Source organism: Manis javanica, chromosome 7 (genome assembly GCF_040802235.1).
Source record: "Manis javanica isolate MJ-LG chromosome 7, MJ_LKY, whole genome shotgun sequence".
In the NCBI taxonomy this organism is placed as follows: domain Eukaryota; kingdom Metazoa; phylum Chordata; class Mammalia; order Pholidota; family Manidae; genus Manis; species Manis javanica.
Window position 1 is genome coordinate 18950416 of NC_133162.1, and position 12080 is coordinate 18962495.

Below are 12080 nucleotides of genomic sequence, written 5' to 3' on the forward strand. Positions count from 1 at the left end.
ATCAATGGAACAGATTGGACTCCAGAAAGAAGGGACAGACATTTGTGGTCAATTTTTTTTGAAGGTGCCAAAGCAGTTCAATGTAGAAAGTATAGTTTCTTCAGTAAGTGGTACTGAAATAAATAGATGCTCATTTGCCAAAAATTTAACTTCAACACTAACTTTATATCTATTAAAAATTAAGTCTAAATGTAAAACTTAATACTATAAAACTACCATGAACCATAAAAAACAAACGTTATAAACTGAGTTTCATCAAAATACGCAACTTTTGTTCTTCAAAAGACACTGTTAAGAAAATGACAAAAGCAAACCACTGATTAGGAGGAAATATTTACAAAACACATATGTAATAAAGAACCTGTATCCAGAATTTACAAAGAACTCTTACAACTCAGGAAGAAAATAAAATAGAAAATAGGGCATGAACATCCATTTCACCCAGGAAAATATATTAATGGCAAACAAGCACATAAAAAGATGCTCAAGATCATCATCCATAAAGAAAATGCAAATTAAACACAGTGAGAGATTATGACACACCCACTAGAATCGCTAAAATTTAAGACTGACAATACACTGCTACTCAGAATGTAAAATGGTATAGCAACTCTGGAGAAGAGTTTGGCAGTTTCTTTATCAAGTTAAATATACACTTAATATATGACCCAGCAATTCCACTTCCAGGTATTTATATAAGAAAAATGAAAACATATGTCCACAAAGACCTATCTGTGACAGTACAAAGCATCTTTATTTAAAATAGCTAAAAAATAATATGCAATTTAAAAGTCTATCAACTAGTAAATGGATAAACAAATTGTGGTAGATCCATACAATGTAATATTACTCAGCAAAATAAAGGACTGAATCACTGATATGTAGAACAACATGAGTGAACCTCAAGAAAACATTATGCTACATAAAAGACATCAGACACAAAGAGTATACTTACTATATGATTCCATTTATATGAAACTCTAGAAATGACAAAACTGTAGCGACAGAAAACCGATTAGAAGTTGCCAGGGACAAGAGATGGAGATAGGAAACTGTAAAGAGGCATGAAGTAATGTTTTGTGGTGACAAAAATGTTCTATGTCATAATTGCATTCGGGGTTGCATAACTGTATACATATGTCAAGTCACTGAATTGTACACTAAAAATTGGGGAATTTTACTGTATGGAAATTATACCACAATAAAATTCATTTTTTACAGAAGTAATAAATGTCATTCTGAAATTGAGGCAATTATTTAACCTACCACAAAGCACTCAAGAATGAAAGTAAAATATCAAATCCTTATTGTAGGAGATTAAGAATATAAATTATTAGAAAGTGTATAAGTTAAAAGCATCATTCCTTTGGGGGTTACCTGTACTTTCATGTACTTTAAAACTTTTTTTTCATTTCTGGCATATGATTAACCTGCTGTTAGTCAAAAGTACAGAGAGTCAAATCTTCATCTTCTATAACAGGAAGTCAACAGGTAACAAGCAGAATCAGTTTCTTATTTAGAAATATGAAAGCAAACAGCAGAAGAAGGTGTTAAATTATTGGAAGTGATAGCCTCTAGGAAGGAGAGATTGGATGGAGAAAGATGGGGCAGAGGAATGTTTTTTTCCTTTACAAGCCATTTAGTATTAACTGACTTTTAAAACTATATGCATATATTACTTTTTTAAAATGTTAAAACATACTTAAAAGACACCTAACTTTTCTATTCTTAGTAGGGTCAGAAATGAACAAGCACTAATATATACTAAAGTATCTTATACATTATTTGTGAAATAATCAATTCTTAGGTGAGTGAGCAATATTGGAAGTTACACAGAATTTTGAAGAGCCAGGCATGAAATAACATTCGGTAGATATTTGTTGGGGGAAGATAAAGAATGGTACCATAATTAACAGCATTACTCATAATAAATATGAAGCCCATTTTATAAAGTTGACCTTAATTTTTATTGTTAAAATCCCTCCATTTTTCCTTAAATTACTAGAAGCAGATGCAGATGTTATACATCTATTTCAAAGAATTGTATTGTCTAACGGAGGTACATCACATGGAAAAGTGATTCTCAAAGGAAGTAAGGGAAGAGACTGGCAGATGGCTAAATCTCCTTGCTCTAGGAACTACACAACAGTAGAGATGCCTTCTTTCAATGCCCCACTCCTTACCCCTTACTGGTTTATTTCAAGTTTTAACAGAATCATTGCTTAATATTCATTCATTCATTCGTTCGTTCGTTCAGTTCTTTTAGCATTTGCCACATGTTCAAGACTCTTCATTATCTTACTGAAATAAATAAGAACAGCAATCTTTTTTACCTGACAGTTTTATTCAGGTATAGTTTACATACTATAAAATTCACCTACAGTTCAATAAATTTAACCAGTTGTGTAACCTTTACCACAATCCAGTTTTAGAACACTTCTGTCATCCTAAAAGTTCCCTCATGTCCATTCACAGACACTGACTGTGAATATCCACTCCTAGCTCATATTGGTTGGCTTTCTATCTCTTAATTTTGTCTTTTTTTATACACATGTCTCTGACTTTGTTTTCGTGGTTCATTCATTTTGTTGTATGTATGAGTAGTTTGTTTCTTTATATTGCTGGACATAAGCACCATGTATGAATTCCGTTGTATGAATATACTACATTTTGTTTATCCATTCACTAGCTGATGGGCATGTCAACTGTTTGCAGCTTTTGGTGATTATGAATAATGCTGTGGCCATTTGTGTTCAGATCTTCCTGTGGACATGTAGAATAGGAGACTTTCATTTTATTGGACCATGTCTCACACTTGTTACACTTTACCATTAACATCCAAGTTATTTTTCACACTTACGAAAATGGCCAACAGTAAGAAGTACATACTGCTACTTACTAAATTAATATTAAATTGCTACTGATACTTAAATGTTTGTTAAAAGAGTAAAAGAAACATTACTCAGCTATTTCTGATAATATGGGCCTCACTTCAAATGTTAAAAAAACAAACATATATAACTTTGTCTTCAATGAGTATACCTGCTACAAATAAACTGACAATGGGAGTAAAGATATTAAACATCCTTATGTCAGTTTCATACAAAGCAATCATTTAAGCCTAAGTTTCTCTAAAAGTCTTCTCAAAAACGTGTCAACATTTCATTAAAAAAATACCTTTGGTCTGCAGTATGATGTTCAATGCATTCAGCCATTAATTCATTTAGTATTTATTTGGTACCTACATTAGGAATATAAATACTCTAAAATAACAAAGTCTCTGACTTCATGTAGCTCACATTCCATCATTCACTTTTGCAAAAAAAATAAAATAAGGCAGGGCTTACTAAGAAAATTACAACTATATACTATAGCACTATATTCTTACATTGTGATAACCACCATGTAATTCTAATTTATACATACTTAAAAATACCTGAATTTTATGCAGATAAATTATTTTGTTTCTTTAAACAGTCAATGGATTAAATATGGTATTTATGATAAATTCCATAAAACTATTAGACTTTGAGCTTTTGGTAACTTCTTAATAAATAATGATTCTATGGAAAAATGAGATTCAAATGCTTCTTTTTGATTTATAGTGCTATTTCCAGGAATATAACCTGCCTTCCAAGGATAACTGACTGGATAATATGCTAAAATGATAATATTAAGTATACCACGTAGTTTTAGAGCCAGACCTAGAAGTCTAAATTTTAAATTGTAACTTATGTACTTTGTTACCAACCAAGACTACAAAAAACAATCCAGACTCGGTATAAACGACAATATGTTGTCCAGAGTTTTTGTGGACACTGACGATCACTTTTGCTCTATTATTCATATAGCCATATACTATCACACAGGACTATAGTGACCAAAATTAAAAACCTGGAAACATACATTTCTTCTAATACCAGTGCAAACTTACTACATTTTATCCTGCAGTCTCTTTTATTACATAAAAGCACAGGTTCTTTTTAGTTCCTCAAAGAGAAACCTAAATTGTCCCAGTCCAATTAATCACAATACGAAAAAGGAAAACCAGGTGCTTTATCAAAATATATGACCAAAAGACTAAAATTATGTTCTTCTGTGATTTAAAAATGCCCATTTCCAATGGCTTCAAAGCTCTCATCAGATAGCCTCCATAAGTTGTGTTTACATAGTGTTCTCAAAAGACAATCAAAATACTTCTTATGATAAACAAAGGCAAGGAAGTAAATACCACATGGAAACCCTTTTATTTAATGTCATAAAACTAAATAAAAGGAAAATCCATAACACTTTCCCTTGAAATGTAGGAACATAAATAACAAAATTATCTACTAAACCAAATATTTTCTCTTAAAAGAAATTACCTAGGTAAGTAATGTAAGGAATTTCACTCTAATACCAAGTTATGGAATCCCTGTGTCTCTGAATGCATATGAAAGCTAATCAATGAACAGGTACATACTATGAATCTGCAGCATTCTACAATAACCTATCATAACCTCTTTCTATAAATGTAAATAATTTACTCTCTGTACTATCATCCAATATAAAGTTAAAAAGCCCTGTTTATAACATCTAGCTTGTATCATTTACCATTTTATTATATACATAGCATATCTTTCCAAATAGTCCATAAGCTCCTCTATGGTAAGGAAGCATGCATAGCAACAGTTCTACCTACATAGTGTAAATTCAATAAATTTGATTACTAATTATTTTTAAGAGAGTAATTTCAATAGCTAGTGAAAATGGAAGTAAATTGCAAAGGGTGAAAAAGAGCATTGATGGGAAGGCATTAAAGCAGCAGGTACAGACCACATATTTCAGCCATTTGGCAGATTGGAAAAGGAGAACAGTCACTTAAATTTCTGATTATAGTCACCAAGTCTTAGTTTTTAGCAAATTATTACTAAGGACTGTTTGCTGATCCCAGAGAAACAAATACGTGGCATTTGTTTCATCTCTTAGTCCTACTTGTAGAAGTTACTTTGCATACCAGTCCAGTTTCCTCAATAAAAAAAAGAGGGAAATAATTGCACTTTTACCTCACAGAATTGTTCTGAAATTCAAATGAGATAATAATGCTAAAAGGTTTTACATACAAGTAGTATATCAAATGCAAGGTGTTACTATTATTATTATTTAAGATGGATTCTACCATTTGACCCAACAACTCTAATTCTTCATGATTATCCTAAGGATCTAGGTGGATAAATGCACAAAGGTATTCATAGTAGCTTACTTGGAATAAAAAACAAATCTAAAAATAACTTAAGTATCATCAATGGAAGATTGAACAAATGTACATGTAACAGAATACACATATGTAACAAGATCATGTCGTAATTAAAAATGATTTAACATAAGATATGAACATAATGATATGAACATAAGAAAATGTTGAGGGTAAGTGAAAGCAAGATTGCAGAAGGTTCAACCTTGAGCCTTCCTTCCTCCATCAAACTTTATCAGGTCCACTGTTATATCCTCATAGGATCCTCTATTTTCCCTATACTAAGATCATCAGTTTGAAATGTATTATTTATGTTTACTTGATAACACATGTATCCTTTATTAAATGATAATGACTATACCATATATATACATATATATGTGTACATGTATGTTTATATACACACACACAGAAGGAAAAAAAATGCCAGTTTTTAAATGTAGAAAGCCAAAATGAAAATAAAAACAACTAACAACAAAAAGTATGCTTAAATTACATCAGCACTACTGACCAAAAATGGGATTTGGGCATTTTATCAAACCATACCCTCAAACCTCTTTGATTAAATTAGTGCCATAAAAACTATCATCACTTCAGAAATGACGAAGACTCATGCTATATCCAAAAGGAAGCATGGCTGTTTCATTTGTAAATCTAGAAGAGAAAGTTTTTTTCAGGTCAACAGTCCTGTCTGGTTAGAATGATACATATACTGCTTAAAATCCAGCTTGATATTAAACTCAACCACTGTATATAGCTATGACTTGGGAAGATTACTTACCATCTCTAGGACACACACACTTTAACCAGAAAATAAGTGATAATATCTTACCTTCATAAAACAGAGAACTATACCAGATAACATACTGAATTCCCTTTCTACGATCTGTGATCTCCCACATCATATATTCAATATTCTGGCAAAAGATCTCCTATCAAATAGAAACAGAGGCAGTTGTCCTACTGACTGATAAGGTGTGCTCATGCAAGCCTCCTTCAAAGGCTACTTCCAGAGAGGAATCCATCCTTAAGAAACCCAGCAAGAGCAAACTTATGCTTCAATGAAGCATTTGATGGAAAGTCTGGGTTTGTTTAGAATCAGGTATGTAAGAAATTCTTCATAATTTTTACTTAAACTTGGCTCTAGTGGAAGATAGAGTATCAGACAACACATCATGCTGGATGTATTAATCATTCAACATGTGGAAAATACTAAAAAATAATACTAACATCATCAGGAGTTTAACTGCTACTGTTCTCCACTCTTATCCTGAAACCTTGGGAGTTTTCTATTGAACAAAGATCCAGAAACTATTTCTTAATATAGAAAATTTGAAAAACATATAGTAAGTAGAAAGAAATTTCACAAAAATAAAAATAAGGCTTCAATTCAATTGTTCTGTGAACAAATAGGTACATGTTTAATAAAAACAGAACATATAACAAATCTCAAATTACTTCCACTGGGAATAAATCCTCAACATCTATCCTAGAAAAAGAATTTACCAGCACTGCCCAAAAAACGAATAACCCATGAATAAAATAGCCAAGAAGTATATAAAGCTAAAAATATAACAATACAAACATTTCTTCTAGAATAAGACTAAGACATTTCATTATTCAGTAGTTTAAGGAAAGTTAAATTAAAGCCTTACAAACAAAAGGAAATTTGTTTTGGTTTTCAATGTCTTCAGTTTTACTGGGGGAACTGAAATACTGCTGCTGTTGTGAAGGAATTTTTCATCATCTTGAAAATCAAGCACAAATTGGTACTACTTTCTAGGTTGCCTTAAAATAATGCAATTACTATTATATGTCACAGGCTCATACCAATAGTTATTCTCAACATTTGACAGAATTATGATTCTTTGCATATACAAGTTTGGGTATCATTTCAATTTCATGACACAGGATGATAATGAATGTTCTTTAAAACTAATTGTAGCATTTTGTAGTCTGCTATAATAAACTTGTTTCAAAGAACTGGCAGCTTGGAGATTTTTTTCTTCAAAAACTATATGTTTTCCTTTCCAAATGTATTATCATTAATGTCCTTTAGAATACAAAGTAATCAGAGAGTCTGCCCAAGCAGGAGTTGTATATTCTTCCATCCTTTCTACTTTCAGAATCTAATACAATACTCAGCACAAAAGAGAAACTCAGTTCCAAATCAGGACAGTCTACCTGGAGTTTGAAAACATTCCACTCTTTAAGAAACACCTACTGTGTACAGAGGGCACTGTGACAGGTACTAGGGATAAATCTTTAAACAGAAGAGATTCCATTGTTACCTTCATGGAGTTTTTAGTCCAATGAATGAGACATGAATTTATCTGATCAGATAACTGTATTTCTATAAACTGTGATAAACACTGTGAAGGAAAAGTAGAAGTACCATAAGGTATGTGATTACCCGATCTACTTTGGCAGATGAGGAAGAATTGTAACTCCCTAAAGAAGTTATGATTAAGCTGAAGTAAGAATGCTATTAGATAGGGATAATTTGGCAAAAGGGGAAGAAAAACAATTCCTAGCAGAGAACAGAGTATGTGCAAAGACACTGAGGTAGAAGCAAACATGGTGTACTGAAGGAACTAAAAGAGGGCTGGCCAATATAATTCACCAGAATTGGGGCAGGGATACAAGTTAGGAGGTTCCAGCATTGCCCAGGTGAGAGATGATGGCACCTTAGATTAGGAGGGTAGTAATGAAGGTAAGAGAAGAGAAGTCAGACTCAAGAGGTATTTGTGACTGTGTATTTAAACAATAATTTTTATATTATTGGTCTAATCTCCCAAATGTCAGTTAGAAGGATCCCAAAGGATAAAATAAGTGGGATTTTCAAGGTAATGAAAATTTACATTTTCATTCTTGTTTTCTCTCCCTTGCACTCCTAAGGAAATAAGATTTCAAGACTTGTGGGAAAGGAGGAATAGGAATTTATAATATTATAAGTGAACTGTCAGCATAAATTTATCAAACAACATTTTATATCAGGATATCTTATTATACTTGAGAATATTAGGGGGAAAAAAATTAACCAAGTTATAGCTTAAAGATGCTACAATGTCAGGGAAACAAATGCCATTTTATGATATATGAGATATCGGTGTTCAAGATGCATAACAGGAACAACAACCTCCACATAGGTAGCTTTTTGGTCAGGAAAATAAGACACATATACTCATCAACTCTACTCCTTTCCTTGTTTCAGACGACTAATGAAATTTTTACAAGTCGTCTGCTTTGTATGACCAGTATATTAAAATCTCTATTAAATTCAGTTATAGGCTTAAAGTTAACAGGAAATCTATTGTGTCCACTTAAAAATGGACTAATACTATTTCCCAAGTACCCCAGGACTAGAATTTGATCCTCGGCTCCCCTACTCCATGAAGTAGAAATTTTAAATAAATGGCAAGGAGAAATAGTTTCTAGTGTTTCACTTAAACATGCTAGTTCTCATCTATAGGTCTTACCTAAACCACATAAATAGGTGGACCTTGACATAATATATTCTAAAATGTATTTCTCTCTCTTTCTTTCTTTCTACTTGTATTACCATGAAAAATGACCTTTCTTAGTCTTAGGTGAACTAATGTACGCATTTTTTCCCTTGGGTACTGTAAGAACACATAGCATGCTTATACTTCTACAAATTTTCTGAAATACTGTACTAAAACACATGGTAATTCACACTATGGTACCACACACAATAGTAGAATCCTAACCCAGGAACATTAGCATGAAAGAGAAACATCACTTAGTCAAAACCCCAGGCTGAGCAAAGTACAAGTCAACAGATGACAAAGACAGACTTATTAATGACCTATAACATAATTGGTAAAATCTAGAAATACACACCTTATTTATGCTTCTGTAATCCTTGATTTATTAACAAAAATGTCACAACTGTAATGACGGGGTGATATGCTTAATAGCTAATATAGTAACTGATCTCTAAAACTGTCACTAAATTAGTGTCACAGAACTTCAGGAAAGAACGGACTTTGGTGAGTGGGTAGCCCATCCCCTCATTTTACAGATGAGAACAGTAAGGAACAGAGAGAAAATGTAAGGAGATCATATACCTTATTTCTAAAAAATAGAAAGACTCAACAAATACTTGTAAAATGACAGAAACAAGGTCTGGTTTCTTATTTGGTACTCTTCCCATGTCTCTAGGTTAAAAAAAATTTTTTTTAAATCTACAAATAGATTGAAAAACCCATAAATTCCTGAATATAGATCTTAACTGCTGATACCTTAACCAGAGAAACTGTGAAGAACAAGAAACTTACATTATTTTTTAATGCTGCGTATCATACTACATATTTTCACCCACACCTACCATAACCCTCTAGACCTACACATAATCATAAATACAGCTTTTTAAGACTATAGCTAATTATTTTTATAAGTTTAAAAATTAAGTTAAAAAAATACAGAATAGTCTTAAGAAGCCAAAAAGGAAAGACACAGCTTTAAAGATAAGTTAAAAGGAGAACAGTGAATTCTAGTTATGCCCAATGATGTTAGAATTGCAGACTCAGAAGATCTAACCTTTTAAGCTCTGTTATCTACAGGAGACTCAAGTTTTCTGCATCAATAAGAGCCACTACTCCAACTCTACCTGCCTCCCCAAGTGGCTACCCAAACTACCTGTCTGGAGTTCCCCAAATCCTTCTGGCAAATGATGTTACCCAGAGGTTGCTCGGCACCCCTCCAAAATGAGTATTTATATTCTCTAGACAAAACTTTTGAAATCAGGTAAAATGGTCTCATTTAATTTCTCTAATCAACAAAAAGGCAGCATCTATGGATTTCAAGATGGTCTTTTGAAAACTTTGTGAGATGAATCCTTAGAATTCACTGGCCCTCTGGAACAAAGAGATAGCCAGACACTACCAAAAATTTTCAAAAAATGGAAGTCAACTCTATCTGAATACATCCAGATAAGCATTTTCTAGAGATCTGTTCTCACTGAAGAATAAGCATCTTCTCCCCACCATCCTTTTTTTGGCTTTAAAGGTTCCTTACCAACTCAATCCTATCATTAAATATGAGACAAAACTTTCACAGCATGGTCTTCCTTTCATCCTTAAACAACAAATAGACCATACCCACTAACTTCCTATTCTACCTAAATATTTTTATTCCTTTAACAAAACTGTTGATTCTGCTCTATATCCTCCCTGAGCTATTTCTGATTTTTTAAAATTCTTCTTAGGTCATCCAACTTTAAACTTGATCCAAGACAACTCTTAGCATGTAGTTACATGCATGGACACAAGCTGCCAGGTCTGTCAATTTACTGTCCCTCTCAGTCACAGACCTCCCCACTTAATATCCCAGTAAGAACTTCTCTGGCTATCTTTCCATATTCTATTACTTTCCTTTGACAGTCAAGTTATGATTCCTAGACTTTATTATTTTAAAGGGGCCAAATCCCTAGGAATGATGGTAAAGGGATTCATTTGGCTGTTGATGCTGTTCCACTCTTGGTAGTAGAGAACTGAGGGCAGCAGGGCCACCAGTTCTGCCTGAGCATGTACTTCCTCCCTCTAGGTGCCCTTTCTCAAACTCCCCAGCTTGCTACCTGTTGGCAGTGCTGGTGTTGCTGCTCCCACTGCTGTGTTTCTGTGCTCGGCTCAGCCTCCGTGGGGGCTTTGAATGCTGCAGCCGGGGGCTCGGTATGGAGGGGAATGTTGAGGCATAGCCATGTTCACACTCTAAAGAGATAACAAGAAAAAGCAATGTAAGAGGAACATACCCATATCCATGGATTCACAGATCTTAAATCCTTGTGGTAACAGGTTACTGAAAATGGGAGAAGAAAAAGAGGTAAAATTTTTCCACCCTTCTGGTTGGAAGATAAAAACTTTCCAGTCCTTGCCTGGACATCAATCCTGTGACATTATATAGAGACCCAAGCCACCGCCTGCAAGGTGTACCAATACCTCCTCTAAACCAAGTAATTTCTCTTGCCTCTCCAAAATCCTTTCCTCTACGAAATCTTGACTCAAACATCGTTATTTCTGAGACCAGTTACCATTCATCTCAATTATTTTATTTGCCTCAAAGCCCCCCTTTTCCCTTTAACTCTCCCCATTCTAGGTGTCTGCCCACATGTTCACTTCACAAATTCAATCACCTAGTCTTACAAGGACATTTTCTTTCCTAACACCACGTTCCCTGAGTTCCGACTTTCATGGCCCAGTCTCTCCGCATCTCCTTTAATTCCATTCCTAGAAGAATCCCGTCTGCTCCCACCACAGATTCTCGGAGGTCCCTCCCCACAAGCGCACCTCCTCCTCCCGCTCCTCATCAGACATTCCCTCCCTTTGCTTTCAGCCGCTTCTAGGCCACCCTTCCCGGTGCTGCGCCGGCCCCCCCCTTGAGTCCCTTCCTTCCCCTTTTCTCCCAGTCTCTGGTTCACCCACCACCACCCTCTCCTCGGAGCACCTCCCTCCTCCCTCCGCTCCTGGTTCGACCCCTCCAGTCCTGACCCCTCTCACCACGTCTCCCAGACCGTCTCTGCCCCTGCTTCCCTCACTGCCCCTCATCCTCCACACTTACCTGGACCCTCCCGCAACACCTGCGGCCTCTCACGCGCCCGCCTCCTCACACGTGCATCCCGTCCCAGTCACCTTCCCCCCACGATCACCCCCTTCACAGGATCACCCCCTCACACGATCACTTCCATCACAGGATCACCCCCTCATACGATCACCTCCCCTCACACTACCATCTCCCCTCACATGACCACCCCCTCACACGATCACCTCCTCTAGGACCACCTCCCACACACAATCACCTTCCCTCACACGATCATCTCCCCTCACAA

General features: G+C 34.9%; 1 protein-coding gene across 2 annotated transcripts in view; it reads right to left on the bottom strand.

Moving 5' to 3' along the window:
- Positions 1-12080, bottom strand: part of MXI1 (MAX interactor 1, dimerization protein) — a 79367-nt gene that overhangs the window by 50380 nt on the left and 16907 nt on the right. For both annotated transcript variants that reach the window (XM_037001205.2, XM_017677559.3), the window contains exon 2: positions 10833-10965. In XM_037001205.2, coding sequence (XP_036857100.2) covers positions 10833-10965 — 133 coding nt within the window. The remainder of the gene's footprint in view (positions 1-10832; positions 10966-12080) is intronic.